Here is a 22,789-nt window from a genome sequence, read left to right on the forward strand (position 1 = left end):
ATTGGACTAATGGCATATCCTTTTGTAATCATTTCACTATAAGTCCGTCACAAAAATTGATTATCATGTCAAATTGTCAGCATTCAATTAATGTTAGTATTAAAACCAATTCGTTCAAAGCAACAAATTCGTTCAATTAATTTTAATTTACTTCAATAAATTCTTTTCCATCTAAATCATTTCATAACATTTCCAATAGAATCTCATTTATATATTAAATATAGGGAATAACATCTGTCATTTTAAATGATACAATCTTATATCATTTTAGATCATAACCGTTGATTTTCGTACATCAACGGTTATAATTTATTGGATCAAAATTAAATTAATTAATAATAAATTTGGCCCATTAAATTTGACCCAATAAATTATAATCATTTATGGACGGAAATCAATAGTTAGGATCTAAAATGATATAAGTTTATATCCTTTAAAAGAATAGATGTTTTTCCCTTAAATATAAAGTCGTCTTTAATAAAACAGTAATCCCCGAAACAAAAATCACATATTTAATTTTTTTTATAAAAATTAAAATAAATTATTTTTTTCAAAAGTAAAAAACCTAAAACACAAAAACAATGCATTTGATTGCAATATAAATCAATGTAAACAAACGGGCTGTGATTATTTTATGGGAAAAATATCTCTCCTTTTAAAGGATATAACCTTATATCATTTTAGATCCTAATTAATTTTCGTCCATCAACGATTATAATCTATTGGGTCAAACTTAATGAGCCAAATTTATTATTAATTAATTAATAATTTTAATCTAATAAATTATAATCGTTGATAAACAAAAATTAACCGTTAGGATCTAAAATGACATAAACTTATATCCTTTAACATGACAGATGTTATTCACTTATTTTATTTTATTTTTTGAGAAAAAAGAAAAAAAATGGAGGAAAGGATATAATGGTAAATAGATGGGAAACGCGTTACCCATTCCTACGGGGAATCCAATAGGGAAGCCGTGTTTATTGAGCAATGGAAATCCCGCCCTTTTTCCGTCTCTCTCTCTCTCTCCTTTTGCTTTTTTCATTTTTTTAATATATAAATATAATATACTAGTTAACTTCTTAATTAGGTAAGGTGAAAAAGAAGGGGATGAAAATCAAAATCAAAATTCAAACACTGAAAGGAGAATTATGATAATAACAATAATATTTGAATTGTGATATTGTTTGATTCGAAGAAGGGATGAGAGGGGTTGTAACAGACTAACAGGATTCTGTTAAGCTCCAATTCCAGATTCCCTCTCTCGCTCGCCGCAATCTCCATTCAGGTTCCTCTTCTTCTTTTCATCTAATTGTTCATGTTCCGTAGATCCAATGCCTCTTATATCTTTCACACCAATTCTAATAATTTTCTCAACAATTCTGTTTGTTAATCGTGTCCCTAGATTCCATCGCAAGTTGCGTTTCAATCACTATGATAAACTTTTTTTTTTTTTTTTAATTTATCTCAAATTTCAATATTAGGTACCAAAAATACAATTCTCAATCCAGTTTAGAGTTTTAACGTCTTCCGCAGCACCGTGCCCTGCGATTTCTTTCTATTTTTACGTTCTTAATTAAGCAGTTAGTCTATAAATTATTTTGGAATTAATCGCTTCTGCCTTTTACTTTTTATTTATTTATTTATTTATATTTGATTTAGGAACCATAGAGAATGGTGTAAGTAACAATGACTGAAGTTTCGTTTTGAATGTTCAGGTTTTATGTACATGAATCCTTTGACAACCGAGTTGTATCTAATGAGTTTCACCATGATAGATTTGGCAATTTCAATTTTGAGGTTGGTCACGAGCCCTGATGCTTCCGGTGCATCTATTTTTGGATGTTTAATCACGGGATCATTAGGAGTTATGGCAGTTATATATGCTGTTCTCAAGTGGCAGCGAAGATCATCTTTGAATTGGATCAAAGCTGCAGCTAGAGAAAAGAAGAAAGTTTGGAAAAAGTTTAAAGTACCTTTATCAGATCATTTGTGGGTTGAGGATTTTACTTATGGGGAACAGCCATCCACTTGTTGTTTCTGCTTGACTTCCCTTTGGCCTTCTCAAAATTTAGGGACAACAGCCTCGCCGGGCACTCCTCTCCATCGTTGCTCCGTTTGTGGTGTCGCAGCTCATTTCCTTTGTTCCCAGTTTGCAGCAAAGGATTGCAAGTGTGTGGCTCAGGCTGGTTTTAGCCATATTCGACACCACTGGTCAGAAAGATGGGTTAATGTGGATGACAATCATGAGATGTCTGCCTTCTGTTTTTACTGCGATGAACTGTGTGGTGGTGTTCCATTTGTCAAAGCTTCTCCCACGTGGCATTGCCGGTGGTGTCAGCGCCTCATTCATGTGAAATGTCATAACAAATTGACTGGAGATTCTGGTGATTTTTGTGATTTGGGTCCCTTGAGGCGAGTTGTCCTCTCTCCTCTATGGGTCAAAGAAGTTGATGAAGATCAAAAGGGAGCGAGACCAAGTTCTATTATAAACTCATCTGTTCATGGTCAGGTTAGAAAACGGCGTAATCGCAGTAAAAGCTTAGGTGGTTTCCATACTAATGGTAAGTCAAGTGGTTCCTCGGTTACTGATGCAACATTCTTGGAATATATGTTGAATGATATCGATTGGAATGATCCCAGTGATGAGAAGCTCTTTGAATACATGAATAATGGTAGAGTATTAAAAAACGGTATAACTGCTGGCCCTAGCCTAATCAAGAAATACACATTGGTTGATTTGCCACATGATACAAGGCCACTTTTGGTCTTCATTAATGCCAGGAGTGGTGGGCAGCTTGGGCCTTCTCTTCATAGGAGATTGAATATGCTACTAAATCCTGTTCAGGTGATTACTTTGTCTTCCATAAATGAACGTACTTTTGCCTTTTATTGAAGTAATGACATCTATTAGTAGAGTTGCAGATATATCTTTTAGATCTTTTTCAGAATCAGATTGGATCGTATGATTTTGGAGTTTGTTTGATTAGAAGTTAAATTTTAATTGTGATCTTAGATCAAGAATCACTTCATTCTTCCTGTTTTCAATCCTTCATAATGCCATGAATATATTGTTGACAGAAAATAAAATAAAAAAGTTGAAGTTCTGTATATTAAGATGTAGTCTGTTTCAGACAGGACTGCAGAGTGATGACTTTAGTTACGAATATTCTGTAAAGAGAGTTGTTGTTGAACAGCATGCTAATATTTTTTCATTATAATAGAAAATTTTAATTCTACCATAATATTTGAAATGTGATCTGTTGGCTTAACATTATGTGATTTGTTTCCATGATCCTCAAAATATAAAAGATATTTTGAAATGCAACTCTATTTTTGAAATTTCCTTTTCTTTTTGTTGGAGAAAGAAGAACATTAAAAAAAAAAAAAACTAATGCTGTAATTTCATTATTAAGCACTGATGTCAAATTCAAATAGCTTAATCATTAAATTTTCTCCCAACTAATTACTTTGTGGTTATGTGTTGAATCCATACAATTCTTGATTGCATGTGCATAAGACTTGTTTGATATGTTATCTTAACCTGTTCATTATTCATGAAGGTTTAAAGTAGAGCAAATGTTTTGGTGTTGTATTAAGTATATTATCTTCTTTAATACTGCTGACAAGTTAGTAAAAAGGAATAGAAACAACAAACAAGGTTCTACTGTAGTTAAAAAAATTAAGCGAAGTTGTGTTTTATTCTGAATATCATCCAACATGAGAAATTCAACACACTATGTACTATGTTTATGTTATCTTTCAATTTTCTCATCAAATTGGGCTTTCTGTTGAATTTTTTTTCTATTTAAATTTATTGTGTTATTATAAGGGATATCTGTATGATATTACAGATTAAAGTTTTGCTAAATCCTACTAAATAACTCCTCAACAACAATTTATCTATGAAAATAATTTTCTCCTTTCTTTTGTAAACTAGCAATACTTGTCCGGATAGACATAATGTTTTTCATTTTTCATATCATGGTCTTAATGGACATTTTCTGGTTTGGCTATTTTACTGCAGATCTTTGAATTGAGTGCTTCTCAAGGTCCTGAGGTGGGCCTGGAATTGTTCAAAAGTGTACGATATTTTAGGGTATTGGTATGTGGTGGGGATGGCACTGTTGCATGGGTCCTTGATGCTATAGAAAGACACAATTTTGAGTCACCTCCACCAGTTGCAATTCTTCCCCTAGGCACGGGAAATGATTTGTCCAGGGTGCTGAATTGGGGAAGAGGCTTCTCTGCGCTTGATGGACAAGGCGGGTTGACCATGCTTTTGCATGACATTAGCAATGCAGCAGTTACTATGCTAGATCGCTGGGAAGTTAAAATTGCAGAAGAAAATTCGGAAGGAAAACCAAATAAAGTGAAAACTAAATCCATGATGAACTATCTAGGTACATCTCTGAAACAACAACTATCTAGGATTGTTTCTTAAGAATTACTGACATCTGCAACCTGCTTTTACAGGCATTGGATGTGATGCCAAGGTTGCATATGAATTTCATGTTACTCGAGAGATAAATCCTGAAAAGTTTTCAAGTCAGGTAGATATTCTCCCTTCTGTGCTGTCTTATCATTGAAAAATATTTATTCATGTTAAACCATGTCAATTGTCTAGTTTTCTTTCTATGCACATTTTTTAAACTACCCCTTTAAAGGCCGGGCAATATTTAGTAAAAATTACACTGCTGGTTCATGCTAAAAGGCTGAGATTATTCTAAATTGCCTGTGCTGGCATTAGGGTGCTAAATGTAGTTGACTGAAATAGGAGCCTATTGAACTGATTCTTTTAATTCTATTTATCATACATCTTAACGACAAACAGGAGAGACCAGGTCAAGATGAGTGGATGGCCAGCAATATGGTTTTGGACATTTCAACAAATTATACATGTTTACTTCCTCATTTTGGCCCTTCTTTATTAAAGACTTTTGGTTCTATTTTGGTTCTCTTATCTAGGGTAGTTAACTCATGCTGTCCATGCAAAGCCTTCTTTCTTACTTTTGGGTTTATTTATTTCTGATGATAATTCTATTAACAGTTTTTCAATAAATTGCGATATGCAAAAGAAGGAGCAAGAGATATTATGGACCGAACTTGTGCGGACTTGCCATGGCAAGTATGGCTTGAAGTTGACGGGACAGACATTGAAATTCCTAAGGTTAATTACTGATGCTAATTATTTTCAGATTCAAGTCAGTAATTCATGTTATGAATATCTTCTTCTCTAAATTTATATATAAATCTACATTTATTGATTCTTCTTTCATGCAGGATTCAGAGGGCTTAATTGTGCTCAATATTGGGAGCTATATGGGTGGAGTAGATCTTTGGCAAAATGACTATGAGCATGATGATGATTTTAGTCGTCAATTCATGCATGATAAAATGCTTGATGTGGTATGTGTTTGTGGAGCATGGCACCTAGGAAAACTTCAGGTATTGGATACTTTAATCTTATGCACTTCTGAAATATCAAATTAAGTCTTTATAATGATGCTGTTAATTTAAATTATTCTACTAATTTTAAATTTATTTCACAAAAATTTATTTTTCTGTATTTATAAAATAATGATGCAAATACCACCACTTCCCATTAACCCCGACTAATGAGGGTGAGATGATGACAATCCTAGTACGCAACCTTAACCTTGTATAATTAATTACAAAGAGACTATTTTCTGGATTCGAACCCGTGACTTTTCAGTCACAACGGAACAACTTTACCATTGCTCAAGGCTTGCCCTCTTTGAAATAATGATGCAAATACATTTAGGTAAATTTTAATAATATAATTATGCATATGGATTTGTCATTAGACAAAGTAATTCAAATACTGAAAGTACCAAACTGATCTAAATTTTACATAAAAACAACAAATTTATATGCTCATTCTACATTGGATAAATGATAGAAACTTGGAATTAGAGTAGGTAGAAATAATGGAGACCAAGCTCCTTACAAGAAGAACTAGCCCTCTATTAAGACTGAAATCACAAAAGAAAATAACAATGGAAATTCTGCAAACCCGCTGAATATCCCACCCCTCCCAAAACTTCTCCACCTTACTCTTGCGTTAACCTTTCTCATTTCTCTCCCTCACATTTATCCCACCTTTTGGTGGTAATGCCCAAATCGCTCCACTCATTCCTTCCTTCTTTATATTGTGCCCGGTGTCTAGGTTGTTACCAACCCCTTCTTCTATCTTTTCCTCTGCTGTTAGGATAGACCCTCCAATTTCCCCCCCACTTTTGTTCAGCCCAGTTCTCTTCATTCTAGAGTGAACATGCGTTAAGGATCTATCAATAAATAAGGTAACTAAAGTTTTGGATTCATTTTGATTATAGTCTTGCATCTTTCTCTACGCGGAAGTCTTACTTGTCCATATTTTAAATTTGATCCAATGCCATTATAAAACTGTTTTACTATTAGTATCTTTTAATAAGAAAGTGCCATTCTATTGTGGCGACCAAGTTTTGTTTTTAAAGATATATATAAAGCCTTGTCTGTTGAAATGATTATTTTAGACACGGAGAACTATTGCAAGAGGTTAATGTATTGGTGCACTTATTTCACTCTTAAATTTTTTTGCAATGCTTGTTAAATAGATAAAAGATAAATTTGTAAATTCATGGTAAATGAATAAGTAATGCTTGATTTACTGTATAGGTTGGACTTTCGCAAGCAAGAAGGCTAGCTCAAGGTAAAGTCATCAAGATACACTCTTCCAGTCCTTTCCCAGTTCAAATTGATGGGGAGCCATTTATCCTACAACCAGGCTACTTGGAGATAACACATCGTGGGCAGGTAATGGCATGCTTCCATGTTTTTGTAGTTTATTTTATTCTCACATTTTTCTATTTAATGGCGCATCTCTAGCATGTGGTTTAAGTAAAATACGTTCTTATCATCTTATGCTAATTGGTCTAGAATGTACTTTCACTGATTAACCTAGAATTGCTCCCTTTTGCTCATAAATTGCATACATGCATCTTCAATAAATTAGATCATGGTTTGTATTATATTCACATGTGCAATAAAGCAAGCAGGGGGAGGGAGTTACTGCTTGTCCCTACTGCAATATTTAGATATGATTTGTATCTCCTTTCGATGCCAAAGAAGTGGAAAACATATGCAGATTATCACTGGGCTATGGACGATGGGGTTAAATGTCTGATGTGCCAAGGAGATAACTGTCCATATCATGCATTTTCCAATACCTTTCCCGTCCAACTGGTTTTCCCCTACTCCCAGTTCCCCCTCATTTAAAGAATTAATATTATTGTTGAGTTTAGCACGTCGGAGGCTTGATTGGGCGTTGCCTGTTGAACTGAATTAAAGGGAGAAAATATTTTGTATTAAATCGGGTTTGTTCACAAGAATTCTGAACACAACAATTTCACTTTTGTATGTTGATTGATATTAATGGAGTCTTAGCTTTTGCTATATTCAGGTATTCATGTTGAGGAGGATTTCAGAAGATGAGCCTAAAGGGCAAGCAGCTGCAATTATGACAGAGGTATTACTAGATGCCGAGTGCAAGGGCATTATTAATGCATCTCAGAAGAAAGTTATTCTACAGGATATGGCCATCCATCTTTCTTAAGATCCATCTCTCGTTCAGCCCGTTTATATAGTGTTGCCCATAAATGGGTTTTTGTCCTCTCTAATCCTTTTTTATAGGACCATTTTTGGTAATTCTCCAACTTAGAGAGAGAAAAATGTAGTTCCACGAAGAAGCTAATTACTAATATAAGAGTGAAAAATGTGCGGCGGCATAGTCAAGGTTTTTCTTTTACTCTTGTTTTCCGGCTAACACCCTACGCTGTGTATATTGTAACCGGCGTAACATATTTTCTTGAAATCCCTGTATCACTACTACTCTAGTGAGATTCTTTTTTGTTTTTTTGTTTTTTTGGTAAGAATATGCATATATTTATCACAATCGTGGTGCCCAAAATCCTTCTTGTGGTTTTTCTACTACGATCACGTTCATTAAGTAAACCTAAATTCCAATAGCTGTCCGTCACGTTTAATTGTCGAGCTGTTAAGGGGCATGAGCATGTTGAAATTGGAGGTTTTTTGTTTCTACGTTGGAGAAAATCAAAGTTTTATTCACGAATCATGATCTTGAATTGATTATTGGACGCTTCTTCTGTAGGCCACACCGTGATAAACCGTGTTATCAATGTCTTTCATTTCATCCATGATGTTTCCTCTCCTAGCTTGAGGCAACTAATAACTATGGCATCTAAATCATCTGTGCAATGCAACAATTCCAACTCCTTTTTTATTTTTTTTCTGGGGTTCAAAAATACAACTCATTGATTCTCTATGATTCGCACGACCTAACGCGTTTATTAATCTTGGAATTATTGATCCTTGCTTTCTACTACGTTCCATCAAAATCAAAATCATTGAAAAATCATAACAAATGGTTTGCTTGTTCGCTAGTCACAACCTGTGTCTTTTGAGTGCGAAAGAGAGCTATGTAGGATATTATTTTCTGAAACACATTTCATTTGTTTTCGTATATATGAATAATTCAGACCACATTTACCAAGTTGCTGTGTTCATTTAGTTCCTCGAAGTATTATTTTTATAATTGTTTGACTTCTAAATAAGCACCACCATACTCAGCTTAATTAATTAAAAAATCATGTTTGCTACACTTATAATTAACGTTTAGATTATCTAATATAAAAATGATTTTATTGTTAATTATTTATACATGTTTTGTCCTCTATTTAACAAGTTTTTGATATATTTTATATATACATTATAAATCTTCAATTGCGTCATAATTTATATTACATATTATATATTAGTTCTATAAAACGATCTAAGAACAACTTAACACGTGTGCAGACTAAGAATCAAGTTGTTGCTGCTAACCCAAAAAAAAGGGGGCTTAAATATATAAACTCTGCTTCGATCTATATATTTTAAGGCAAATCCAAATATTACGAAACAAAACGCAGAAAAATAAACTCATAAACGAATAGCCCTATAAATTTAAAATGGCAATATGCAAATAATCCATAGCACAAATCAAACATAAATCATTATGTTCAATACAAACCATGTTAAATTAATCAAATATATAACAAATATCAGAACATTCTCTTAAAGTAATTCCATTAATAATTTAAGGATAATTTCGGAAATCCAATCAGTATTCGAATATTAAGAGTTCAAAAAATGGCATATAATGGAACCACATATCCTCCGGGCTAATTTAAGCGTATATATATATATATATATATTAAACTTAAATTGTTACAGAATGACACTGAATTAATAGTGTTTTCTTATTATAGGTACAAACTGATCTTTTAATTTCATATTTGTTTGGTCTGTTTGTTACCTCGATTTTATTAGTGCTGTTATAGTTAACAATAAGTTGTATGCATTTTTCTTTTTTTACCCATCCTCATTTTAACATAGTCTACTGTGGCGTATTTATTTTTTACATAACTCATCGAGTAGATAACTGTATTTGATTTGCATAATATTGATCACTTTCAATAGCAGATTTTTGTTTATGATTGATATTTGCAAAGTTCTGTATCAATGCTGTAATTTTTCCACCTAAAATATAGAATAAGATAATAACACAGGTTTTTGTAAGTATAAGGTTTGCAGTGCGATTAACCAACCACGGCGGACGATAAATATTTTGTTCTTTTTCTCCCGGGCATCGCACGGGTAATTCACTAGTATATACATATAATGGAACCACATATCCTCCGGGCTAATTTAAGCGCATATATATATATATATATATATATATATATATATATATATATATATATATATATATATATTAAATCACTTTCTTAGTTCGGTCAAGAATAAATCACCCAAGCCTATATTAAATAATTCACAAAGATATTTCTTGCAGTTTTATCTCAAGTAATTAGCACTGTTAGAATTTAAACTTATGGTCACATGCCCTACCTATAAATCCTTGTCTACCGCTAAGCAAACCTTAGGACTATACACAATGTTATATTGTATTGCGAGATAAAGATGCTCTAAATCCTAAAAAAATGTCCTGTTGGAAGCTTCATCATGATTGGGGTATGTCATCCACAGCCACCCCCGGCTACATATTGTTAGAAATAATTAAAAGAATGATGAAATTCAAATATCTGTTCAGCAACTAAATATATAACTATTGCATAGATTTAAAAGAATATGATTTTTCAGTACACAAACAAAACATTAATATCATTTTTTCGGAGAGAACTTATCCTCTTGAATGCATCAAGCTATTGTAGGGGTGTGCCCTAAAAAAAGTATAGGGCTACCGTTAACGTTGGCTAAGGATATTTAATTTAAGGGCTAACTTGTTTTGGGTTTAAAAATTTTAATGACTAATTTATATACATAATTAAGGAAATTCAAGAACTAAGTGTATGATGTGTTCAATCGCCTGTTTATAACACGCACAATTTGAGCTTAGCTCATTTATTTACTGAGTTTAAATTTAAACTTGAGCTCATTAGCTCAACTTATTTGCACTGTACAAGCATCAAGATTTTTAGCATTGACCATTTTTTAAGAATTAAGATTAACAATCGAGATTTATGGCCTGATATAGTTAATGAATTGGGAAGTCGATCTATATATTTTTACTTTTGCAAATTGGTCGCTCGAAAAAAGCATATTGTCTTCTCTATCAATCAAGACCAGTCAAAATTGGTGCTAAATTGTAGATTGCCAGTCCAAACTTTTTAAATTTAAGGGAAAAAAAAAATAGTGAGTGGGACTTGGAAAGGAAGTTATTGAAAAGGAAAATAAGATATCATATCTTAGCCATATAAGTTGTTGAGATTTTATTTATTTAATCCAATCCTGATTAATCCGATTTGACTATTATCAAACTTATATTATTGGGGCGACTCTACCGACATTACCAAATTTTAACTCAAAACCTTTAATTAAGGAAAAGAAATCGTTGAGACTTTAACTTATTAACACATGCAACTTTATACCTTTGACTATTATATTATACATTCTAGCTTGATCACGCTATCATATCTTATCTGATTGAATGATTAATTCTGCTTTTAGAATCTCAATTTCTAATTTCACTTTCACTCTCTTCAATCTTTTTCTCCAAGACTAAGTTACAGGGTTTTGCAAACTTCTTTTAAGAGATTCACAAAGTTTTGAATTGTTTTTTTTTAAGGTTTCTTCTTTATTGAATTGGTGAGCTTGCAACAAGTTAGTTTCATGGAATGGATTGAGAACATCGGTTGAATAAAACAATTTTTGCATGCCTTTAAAGAAGGGAAGGCCACTACCAGTGGATTAAGTAATAAATGAAAGTAAGTTCAACACTATATCTTAACTTAAAATTTTAATGTATTAAATTTAAAAATTATTCCATTTATGTGGTCTTCGTCATCAACTTATATTGTTTGGTTTTATCATAGAAAAGAATAGAAATACAAGTTAATAACATTGCAATTGATGAATGGCTACTCCACTTTCCTTCCTTCCTCCCTAGTTTTTCAAAAAGGAGGGAGCGTACATAAATTGTGTACATCCCGAAAAGATTAGGGTATCGGTTCGATCTTTATATCTTATTTTTTAAGACGGATTTAAATATTTTTATCCTGACCTGCCACACACTCCGAATTAATCCATAGCCGACTCTAAAAGTTAAAGCTTGCATGTGGAGATATCGGGAAAAGTCAACTCAATATATAATGGGTTAACTCAAAAAAAAAAAACAAGGGATGGCATAATTATTTTGTCTCTGCCTTTCTTTTACCTTCATATAAATAGAAAAATGGAAGCGGCCAGCACAAGAGAAAGGAAAGGACCAAAATGCAAGAATTACGAGTTAAGGGTTAAAAGGAGAAGATTTAAAAAGAAAACAAGATAATTAATTACGAGGGTCTAATCTTAAATAAAACCAAATATATGTTTATCTATTATCAATGTTATTAAAATCTGCCCGGTCATTGACCCGATCGAGGTACTGAGTCACTGGTTCAACCAGTGGGTCACTGGTTCAACCGCAAGATCCGGTAATTATATGCAATTTTATAATTTATATTAAAAAATTATAAACATACTCAAATATCTAGAAAAAATGATAAATATTTTAATACAAAAAATAATAAATCACATATTATTATCAAATAAAAAATCAAACAAAAATATAACGATCGTGATACGGGACTTTAGGTTCATAAAACGACATCTCTAACTATGAATTAATTCAAAATTTTATGCATAGTACATAATTGAGATAATATTAGAGTTGTAGGTACATAACTTATGTAAGTCAATAAGCAAAAAAATATTCAAATATAGCTATTATGATTTTTATTTTTAAAAACAAAAATTTGAAAAAAAAATTTGGGACCGGGCCGGGTCACCGGTTTTTGTGAAAATCGGTCGGATCGCATCGATTCTGATGCATAGCCGGTCCGTTGCTTCAACCGAACCAGTTATATAACGAGTTTACCAATTTTCGGATCAACCCAACCGGATCGGTCCAATTTTATTAACTATGCTTCCACTATTATAGCATGTCATTTATAAGGTGTATCCATCCTCCTAACAATGACTATTGTAGAAAACTCCCCCTAAGACACTCAAATTACAGACACAATTCAAATGAAATGATTACCGCAGCAAAACAGTTGAGCATATAAGTACTCAAAACTTACAATATTTTTTTTTTTGATAACAACTTACAATATTTTTATCATTACCCATGAAGCGCATTATATTTTTTTCATTAATTTCTCTATTTTTATAAAGTATCATTTAATTAAAAATAATAATGACTAAATAAATGGAGAGAGATAAATATTGGATGTTTCATATATATATATATATATACATATGAGAAAAAGACTTTTGATATGTTGCATGAGAAGTCTCATTTCCTACCACTCTCACTTTGATGTTTGTGTCAATCACTTTTTTATTTCTTATTTTTTACTTTAAAGTGGGTCCTATCCCTTTCTCTCTCTGTAGGAAAACTTGAATCTTTCATACAACATGAGAAATTGCAAGCCATATATATATATATATATATATGAAAACAATGCTATATAAGCTAGTGATAGGAGCTTAAATAATTTAACGGATTATAAGATCAAATTTTGGTATGGTTATTAAAAATAAATGGAAAGAGAAAAGCATATATGCTTGTCACTATCTTCTTGAGTAATTAATAGGATATACCTAAAAACATGCTATTGAAAATTGGGGGAGTGGATTCTCTCATGTGAAAAAGTTGTCATGTGATCATGTTATTTGATCGCAGCCACTCATTGATGATGAGATAAGAGAGAAAAGTATATAATTTTGAAATGAGTGATTGTGATCAAATAACATGACCACATGACCACTTTTCCACGTGAGAGGATTCACTCGTGTGGATGATACTAAAATTTTAAATTTGTTTTAAAATTTTTGTTCCTTGCTGGCTGGCAGTGGAAAAACATTCAATTGATAAAATATTCATAATGAAGATCGAAGCTGTCAACAATAAAGAAGTGCAATTGTTTCCCTTCTTTAAAGAGACCATGTTTATCATGAAACGATCCCCGAGTAGCTGTGTCTTTCTCTCAGTTTCATTTCCCTAGAAACGTCAGATAGTGACACATTTACTCTCTCTGTCACTCTCTCTCTTAATGCTTTTCAATTTCAAATGCTAAAATATCTCATTATTACTATGACTCCATGAAGAAAGGAGGAAGCTAATATTGCTGATATCCAAGCTTTTCCAAAGAGGGTTTCTGAATTTTCAACAACTTTAAAAGCTCCATAAATACATTACACTAAAACACACATATCAGACACACACACACAAATATAGAATAATAGAAGAGAAGAGCTATTTTCTCTTTCTCTTTTTTCCAGGTTTAGTTTGCATCATTGCTTATGCATGCAGATATATATATCTATCTATCTGGGTCATCATGATAATGGAAGAGTGACAGATAGAAGAATCCCTAGCTAGCTTCTCCTGATTCTTACTTCTTCTCGTTAACTGTTCCAGCACATCTCTTATATGTCTCTCTCTATCCATGGCATCTCAACCCTTCTTTCATTATTGAGTACTCTTTCACAGATGCTTCTTCATCAGCAACTAGTGCATGCCTTGAATTGAATACTCATCACTGTCATTTCACTACACAACAAACCATAATAAATATTCAACAGTACATCATGTATCAAAAGCTCCCATCATATATAATAATAATAATATAGATAACATATAATAATTTAATTTAATCAGTAATTTATTGCCTATTAAATTCATTATTTCCTTTACTGGCTAACTGTTGATGTACCTGAAGTACATTCATTCAGATTCATGAAAATGATGGCTTTTTCCAAAGTAAATTGTGAGTTTCCCTTCCCAATAATTTTCACCGTTCGCCTGAAAAAAAGGGTTAATTCAAAAAAGCCTGAAAGGACTTCAGAATAGAGGGATGTAATGTAATAGTTTGAAACACTGGAAAGACCTATATAGGAGACAGAGCAGCTAGCTAGTTGCAGATAAATTAAGAAAGAATTTCACATCTGATAGGTTTTCACTGTTCATTCTTTCAGCTTTCTTGCCCACGTGAAAATGAACATTCTCGCAGCTGTGGCAAATTTATTTATTTTTTTGGTAATAATATATTCAATGTCTCTCTTCTCTGAAATGTTAATTAATCTAAAATTAATATACCAAAAACTAGAGTGATCTGAAGTTGGGTGGTGCAAGAGTTTCTCTATCTCTATCTCTCTCTCTGTAAGTGTGCAAGAGAGAAAAAAAAAGGGGATAGGGTAACAAATCGACAATAGTTTCAGTCGGTGCAAGAGAATTGGGCATGAAGAGTGAGAATATCTGTTCGATCTTTTTTAGTACCGTCTTTGGAATAGATTTAATACCTTAATATCAAGACTCGCTCTAAATCCAACTAGTTTCGAAGGCGATGAGTTAATTGAAATATTAAAAAAAAAAAAAGATAGGACAGAGAAGGAGATCAGGTTAATTCTTCATACAAGTGCTTCAAATGAGAAAAACTAAAGCTACTTACGAGAGACTTGAGCAGAGTTAAAAAATCTGAACAGATTCAGACTGAAACCTTTTTTTTTTTAAGCCATATATGTAAACAAATTGGAAGAAGGTAGTAAAAGTTGACATGTGTAATAAAAACTAAGCTGTAATTAAGGTAACAAATAAATACAATCTTTATAAGAATTTAAAACAAGATGAAGAAGGAACAGAAAGCCTTACCAAGAGAAATAGGGGCAAGATATCGATGAAGATAGATGATGATGATCATTAGAAACAAAATGAAATTCAAGTAGCAAAAGTTGGCTGGGGGGAATGAAGCCTGGTCCGAGAATCATTTTTCTGTTAAGAGTAGGGTAATTAAATTTCCATTTACTTCACTGGAAACTTTCACTACTGAAAGAATTGATATCAGTACTCCTCCTCCTCCAAACATGACCTCGAGCCAGACAACATTCCTCTCAACCTAACCTTTGCAAGAACCACCACCTTAACCACATTTATACAAAGAAAAAACAACACCTCCTCTTTCAACTTTGAAGTTTGAACATGCATGATGATTAGAAATCCAAATGAAGAACAATAATTTAATTAATAGGCAGCAGCAGCATCACATGAAATAAGTACATATTTGAGGGGAATGAAGCCTGGTCCGAAGCCTTATAGTTCTTCCAATTGTGAATGAACCTCCTTTGTGAAAAGCCTCGAGCCAGCCAACATTCCCCTCAATACAAACCCATCTCAACGTTTTGCTGTTTGCCCCCACCCCTCACCCTGAAAACCCTAACCCACATATACCTTCTTATATAGAGAGAGGCCCTCTCTGTGTCCATGTGTGAAAGAGAGAGAGAAAGAACAAAAAAAAAAAAAGTAATCACTGACTCACACTATAACACTAATGGTGCTTTTTAGTTACCCATTCTTATGTTCCAAAATTAGCTTATGCAAAACGGCACATTTACACTAACTACTGACGTATAATATGAAATAAAACAAATAACCAAAGCATCGTACATTGTTACACAACACCTCAAAAACGGAAAAATTAATTCCTTTGAACATTTTTTTTTTATGTGATGAGATTTTACTTAAAAACTACTAAATTCTGCTATATAATATAAGGGTTCAGTGAGTGTCCTTTTAAAAGATATAAGCTTATATCATTTTAACAGTTTTTAACTATGCATTTTCAGAAATGCATAATTATACTATTAAAGTTATATTTTCTCGCTTTCTACGTCAGTAGACAGCTCATGAAGAGAGAACAAAAAATATAATTTTAATATAACAATTATATATTTTCAAAAATACATAATTAAAAATTATTAAAAAAATATAAATTTATGTCCTTTAAAACAATATTATTTTTCCCATGATGTAAATGCACACTACATAATTTTACTTAATAACCATACAAAGACTGAGATTAAGATACCCTTTCCCACTTATATATTAAATATTCCTTAACTTTATCTTTAAAATATGAGTAAATATCATTTTTGGTACTCAGCAAATTTCACGATACCCATTTTAGTCCCTAGCAAATAAAAAGGCCTATTGTGGTCCCTAAGAAATTCAAAATGGACCAATTTAATTGAAATCGTGGTCCATCACAAATTCATAGACCCATATTAGTACTTAAAAGGACTAAAATAAGTCCATTTTGAATTTTTTAGGGATCACGATAGATCTTTTTATTTACTAAGGACTAAAGCAGGCATCGTGAAATTTGGCAAGAACAAAAAAAAATATTTATTTACTCTTAAAATATTTTCTTTAGCAAGACTTTGATTTTTTTAATTTATCATTAAAGAAGCAGGTCTTATTTTTTGTAATTCCTACGGGAATGACCTGAGGCTGCCGGTCAACCAACCGACCCGTTACCTGCTACTAAGAGTTGCTCCCGGTCAAACACACAGAACAAGACAAAATGAGTATTTAAAATACACTTGACACGAGATCAGTGTGTCTTTAATGCGATTCTTTCATCATTGCCTTATTATTTTCAGCTTTTTGTTATCTCGACTTTCAAACTCCTCTGTACTATGCTTTGCCCGCACGGCCACATCATATCACAATCACATGCATCTCTTTCTCTTTTTATCTTCTCTTCCCCCCCCCCCCCCACCTCGTGGTGATTATTTTTAGTGATTATTTTTTTATTTAACATTAAACATGAATAAGCATTTCACCAAAAAAATGCATAAAAACATTGATTAGGGATGAATTTCGGGATGATTTTTAGTAAGAAATTTTTTATTATATAACATCGAATATTTGTGAAACAATGATAATTAAAACATTAGATAATGATGTCTACCAAAAAAAAAAAAATAACATTAGATAATGATAATTCTATCTAATTGAAGAAATGCAGATGTTAATATATTTTCTATATGATCCACACAACCTTACATGTTTAATATACAAATTCTTAGATAAGCATTAATTACTTTCTATGCTGCATTTAATATTAAACTTTATGTAAAGTTACTGGAATCGAAAATTAAAATAACATTTATTTATAAAAAAATATTTGTACACTCTTTAATGTAATATGAAATATCTATGATAAATAGTGTATGCCAGAGAATTTCTTCTCCCTACCTGGCTGGCCTAGTTGAGCCGGAGATAATAGTCTCAGACTTTTGTGCGACACCGGACTCCTCAATTATTCGACTCAACAACATAAAAAATTTCCGATCTCCCTTCATCTAAATCAATTGGAATCTTAATTTATGTGAACTCACTTATTATACTTAATTTCATTATAAATACTATTTTATATGTATTTATTCGAACCACTTTTTGTTGAAATATTTTTTTGTTAAAATAGTTTACATATTATATAAAGGGAAAATAAATATAATGTCGTAGGAAAGTTGTTAGGTTATGTTGTAAAGATAGAGATTGTGGGACCCACACTTGTTTTATTTTTTTGTTTTTTTGAAAATAAGTGTGAATCCCATAATTTCTATCACTACAACATAATCTAACAATTTTCCTACAACATTATTTTTTTTTTCCCTTATATAAATCACCTGTTGACTAATAGCCTAAACAGTCATGCCCTTAATAGGTTTCTGATATATATGCACATGTGAAATAAGCCAATAATAGAATTGTCAATTTATGTAACTTGATTATATACAAGATATGTTTCAGAATCTATCTAAAGTCATAACTTCATTGCAAAATCTAAACTATATGAACTTAGGCTACACAATTTATGTGGATTGAGCCAACAAGATAAACGTGGCTGACAGTTTATGTGACTTGATTATCTACTCAATAGGTACACATTTTTCAAGATTTTGTTACATGTACAGTGGAATCAATTTATTAGGTCGGCCTACATAGTTTATGTGCTTAAAGTCAATTCAATAATTTTCGTCTCGCAGTAATTACCTCCAAAATTAGAATTGGACCTGTTTAATTTTTTATTAAATAGTATGCCAACAAATTAACATTTCTCCTTTTATTAAATTCACTCATGCTTATTAAAAAAAATAATGATAGAAGCCACAAAGAATTGGTCAAGTGGTGAGGAATTTCAATAAGTTGTATTAAGTTATAATATGTTCAATTCTCACTTATATAAAAAAACAAAAAGATAATGATAGTAATATTTTTACAGTTACTTATAAATTTTAAATGTATCTTTATTTAATTTTTATTTAAAAAAAGTATAGATTTTTAGATGTGGAAGATTATACTTACCATCATTTTAATTTTATCACTCTTATTAATTATTGTTATGGTTGGATCAATTTGAAATTAAAGTCAGTTATCTTTTCTCTTTTTCAACCGTTGATTTCAAATTGAGTCAATAATAAACAAACTTGTAGTGAAAATGATAAGACTAAAATGATAATAAGTATAATCGCTCCTAGGTATTATTACATGTATGCATTTTTGTACAATAACATACATATCAATCCATTCATCTTCATTAAAATTAAAAATATGGTTCAAAATCCATCAATAATCATATAGTTTATTTATTATTTTTAACCAATACTTTTTTGCCTCCATATATACTACTAATCCATCTGCATCTTTATTGTAAAATTAGTGTATGAAATTTAGCATGCAAATACCTCAACCAAATTACTATACAGGGGTGTCCATCAACAGATCTAAAATAATTCAAATCGCGATAATTGAACCGAAAAACTGTTAATTGAAAAAAAAAAAAATTAGTTGGATTGAATCGGTTTTTGGTTTGATTGGTGAAAATTGATCTAATATATTATGTATTTATTATTTTTGAAAAATGGTGACTTGAAATCCTGTTATTTTGTAGACTTGAAACCTTAGATGTTAATGATAGCAAACTATCTTGTTTTAGTTTTTTATTATCTATTATCCTATTTTAAATCTTCATGAGTTTTAAGACTTATTTTAGTTTGAAAACTTGAATTTTCCAGTAGTTTGTAATTTGTATGACTTCATTTTGATATAGGTAATGATTTGTATCAATGTTATTAAAACCGGCCTGGTCATTGACCCGGTCGAGGTACTGGGTCACTGGTTCAACCAGTGGGTTACTGGTTCAACCGCATGATCCGGTAATTATATGCAATTTTATAATTTGTATTAAAAAAATTATAAACATACTTAAATATCTAAAAAAAAAAAAGATAAAAATTTCAAATATTTTAATATAAAAAATAATAAATCACGTATTATTATCCAATAAAAGATCAAACAAAAATATAATGATCGTGATACAGGACTTTAGGTTAAGAAAATGACATTTCTAACTATAAATCAAATCAAAATTTTCTGCATAGTGCATAATTGAGATAATATTAGTGTTGTAGGTACATAACTTACGTAAGTTAATAAGCAAAAAAATATTCAAATATATCCATTATGATTTTATTTTTTTTGAAAAAAAAATTAAATTTTTTTTTGAGACCGGGCCGGGTCACCGGTTAACCGACTGGGTCACCGGTTTTCATGAAAACCGACCGGGTCGCACCGGTTCTGATGCATAACTCGTCCGTTGCTTGAACCGGACCGGTTATATGACCGGTTTACCGGTTCTCGGGTCGACCCGGCCGGGTCAGTCCGGGTTTTATAACACTGATTTGTATGACTAGAATTTTAGGTTTTTTGAAAAATTGAAAACCAATTCAAACCTAACCGAATAAAATTATATTAGATTATATCGGATTTGAAAGAAAAAAAAATCAAACGAAGGAGATAATTAATTAAAGGGTTTTATAAGAGTTATGTTGTAGGAAAAGTGATTGTGTAATGTTATAGAGATTTATTTAGTGTGCCGTAATTTTTTTTTTCTCTTCAAAAAGTGTGGGCCCTCACAAAATGTTGTGTGTTTAGAAAAGTTTGTTGTGTCATATTAAATGACAAATGCAAACCTCATTTAATTAAATGATCGAATGAATTGAGTCAGATAATTTCTCCTTCAAAACTAATCTAATTCAAACCGCCAACACTCATCATACCATAAGAATTCAACGTATTACCTCAATTTGGTCTAGTGTACATATCTACTACGTTACCTAGCTATAGTATTGGTAGGTATGCTGATTTTTATTTTCTTCTTAACTGATCTGATTGGCCATGGCCGTTACGTGTTACATGACCTACTAGAAGAGTTAATCATCACAATAGTTGCAATGTTGCAGCAAAGAGGGCCAGTTGTTTACTTGTTGAGAACAAAACATAACAACAGAAAAGAAACTCTAAACTGTACAAGCGTATGGCATAGAACTTGTGTCTCTCCATTAATGTGATTAAAAAAGAAAATGAAACTCCGTATGAGAGCGACCCCAAAATTTAAATTAAGATCACTTCATCATCACAGTGTCCCTCTCTCTCTCTCTGGATCAATGTCAATAATATAAACACTATCCATGCAGTTGGTGTTGGTGAATCGGTGATTCTCTATATATAGACACCCTATATATGTGGCTTGTTTATAATGAAAGTATGGCTGTGAGCGTCAACAGTGTCTTGCGCGAAACACGTCATGGGAAAGACGGCGAATAGGGAATGAACAAATCGCATCCGTTGAATCCCATGATCCAACAGCGGAAAACGCAGACCGGACATGTCGGTGTCAGCGGGAGCGTAGGATCGGGAGAACCGAGTAAAGAACCCGACTAACGAGGAACACAAACAAATTACCAACACCAGCACCCATCATCATATTATGATGATACAACTGTACAAGACATAGCAGCATCCGCATTTAATTCTCTTGACGTGGACCACTCGAACCAACACCAACACCAACACAAAAACAAACTCAGAAACTCAATTCTCATCTTCTCTCTCATTCTTCTATTCTATTTCTATCCCTCACTAGTTACTTTACTCATCTTTCCCCTTTTCATTTTTATAAAAACCTCCAAATAAAAAGAGTGAAAAAAATATTATTATTTTATTTTTAATTTTAAAGTAAATGAGGAGTCAAAGCCCTGTGGGGTGGAATTGGAATCGACGGCTCAGATTCTGGGAGCATGGGTAGGGTGCAGGCATGGCCACGTGATTCCATTAAATGCGAGTTGGTACGGCGGAATGTGGGTCCCATGTCGAGGGGACAAGAGCACGTTGTGTGAATTGAAGACTTGGGTCACGTTGGGGACCACCAGATATATGTTAGTAGGGACCACCTTTTTTCAATTATGGGATCATCATAACACTCTTTACATATATCTTCAACACCCCTCTTTTGCGCATTTCTCGGGCCCTCTTCTAATATTAACATATATATCGCCTGCACTCCACATTTTCATGAAAAAAATATATTTTCAATAGTGTTAATGGACCGAGCCGAGCCGAGCTTTGATCTTAAAAGGTTAAGTCTGTGGTTAAATGTGTCGGTCTTACCAAACCTGTTAGCTGTTACGAATATAATTATCGGCCTATGACTTGTCTTATTTACAAAAAATAAAAACCTGATTTGGGCTGTTAGTCTGTTAGAAAAAATAAGACAATAAAAATTTATCCAAACAAAATATACAATCAACAACACTAGTAATTTTATAAATATCCATAAATTCAAGAAATAACATAATATAGAACAAAATCGTTCAAAAAGTCTGCTTAACTAATAAAATAGATGTGAAATGGATTGAGAGGAGAGAAAGAGAGTTGTTACAAATAGTATAAAAAATATAAATAAAAATAAAAATTAATATATTAGGCAGAGGCTCCAAGGTCGAGCTTTTGAATTGGAACCTGAGACTTATTTATTAAATGAGCTTTTATACAAGTTCAAACCTGATTCCAACAACCAATATTCATGCCTGAGCCTTCACGAGCCGAGCCAAAGGCCCCTGGCTCGTTTATCACTCCTATCTCCAATCATAACTGATTTAAATAATATATTAGTACATGATTATTCTAGTAATAATATGATATACTAATAAAATCAAACTCTTATATTATATATCATTCTCAACAAGAGTGAAAAACTATAATGATTGTGAATATAAAATAACCAAGAGGAACTGTGGTGCTTAATTTGAAAACGGTGAGAGTGAGTGAGAGAATGAGGAGTGTCAAGTCTCAAATCTCGAGCCATATGCTCAACAGGAAAGCTATGTCCCAATGTTTTGACTTATCAGCGCAGACATTTATTACCATCGATTTTATATATATTGATATGAAGATGTGTGCATGTCAATAGCAATGGAATCCAAGGATGTTTGGCGTTTCTACAACTTCAAAACCATTTCATATCAGAAGCTTTATGTT

At 32.1% G+C, this 22,789-nt stretch overlaps 1 protein-coding gene and 1 long non-coding RNA gene across 2 annotated transcripts; one reads left to right on the forward strand and one right to left on the reverse strand.

Moving 5' to 3' along the window:
• Positions 1-1,152: 1,152 nt before the first annotated feature.
• Positions 1,153-7,874, forward strand: LOC133292475 (diacylglycerol kinase 2). Its single transcript, XM_061490888.1, has 8 exons — positions 1,153-1,291; positions 1,722-2,851; positions 4,031-4,406; positions 4,480-4,556; positions 5,054-5,173; positions 5,287-5,451; positions 6,682-6,819; positions 7,466-7,874. The coding sequence occupies exons 2-8, from the start codon at positions 1,727-1,729 to the stop codon at positions 7,616-7,618; spliced, it is 2,154 nt and encodes a 717-aa protein (XP_061346872.1). The 5' UTR covers positions 1,153-1,291; positions 1,722-1,726; the 3' UTR covers positions 7,619-7,874.
• Positions 7,875-13,759: 5,885 nt separating this feature from the next.
• On the reverse strand, positions 13,760-15,816 carry LOC133292482 (uncharacterized). The gene is made up of 3 exons (XR_009748918.1): positions 15,278-15,816; positions 14,343-14,431; positions 13,760-14,179 (listed from the first exon to the last, which is right to left on the reverse strand). It is a non-coding gene; the product is annotated as an uncharacterized LOC133292482 (long non-coding RNA).
• Positions 15,817-22,789: the final 6,973 nt, after the last annotated feature.

The sequence above is a fragment of the Gastrolobium bilobum genome, unplaced genomic scaffold (assembly GCF_033153095.1).
Source record: "Gastrolobium bilobum isolate Gb01-03AN ecotype WA unplaced genomic scaffold, APGP_CSIRO_Gbil_v1 utg8085, whole genome shotgun sequence".
Classification (NCBI taxonomy): domain Eukaryota; kingdom Viridiplantae; phylum Streptophyta; class Magnoliopsida; order Fabales; family Fabaceae; genus Gastrolobium; species Gastrolobium bilobum.

Coding starts and splice junctions, on each gene's coding strand:
- LOC133292475 (XM_061490888.1), top strand. CDS start 1,727: ATGTACATGAATCCTTTGACAACCGAGTTGTATCTAATGAGTTTCACC. Junction 2,852..4,030: donor TGCTACTAAATCCTGTTCAG/GTGATTACTTTG, acceptor ATTTTACTGCAG/ATCTTTGAATTGAGTGCTTC. Junction 6,820..7,465: donor AGATAACACATCGTGGGCAG/GTAATGGCATGC, acceptor TGCTATATTCAG/GTATTCATGTTGAGGAGGAT.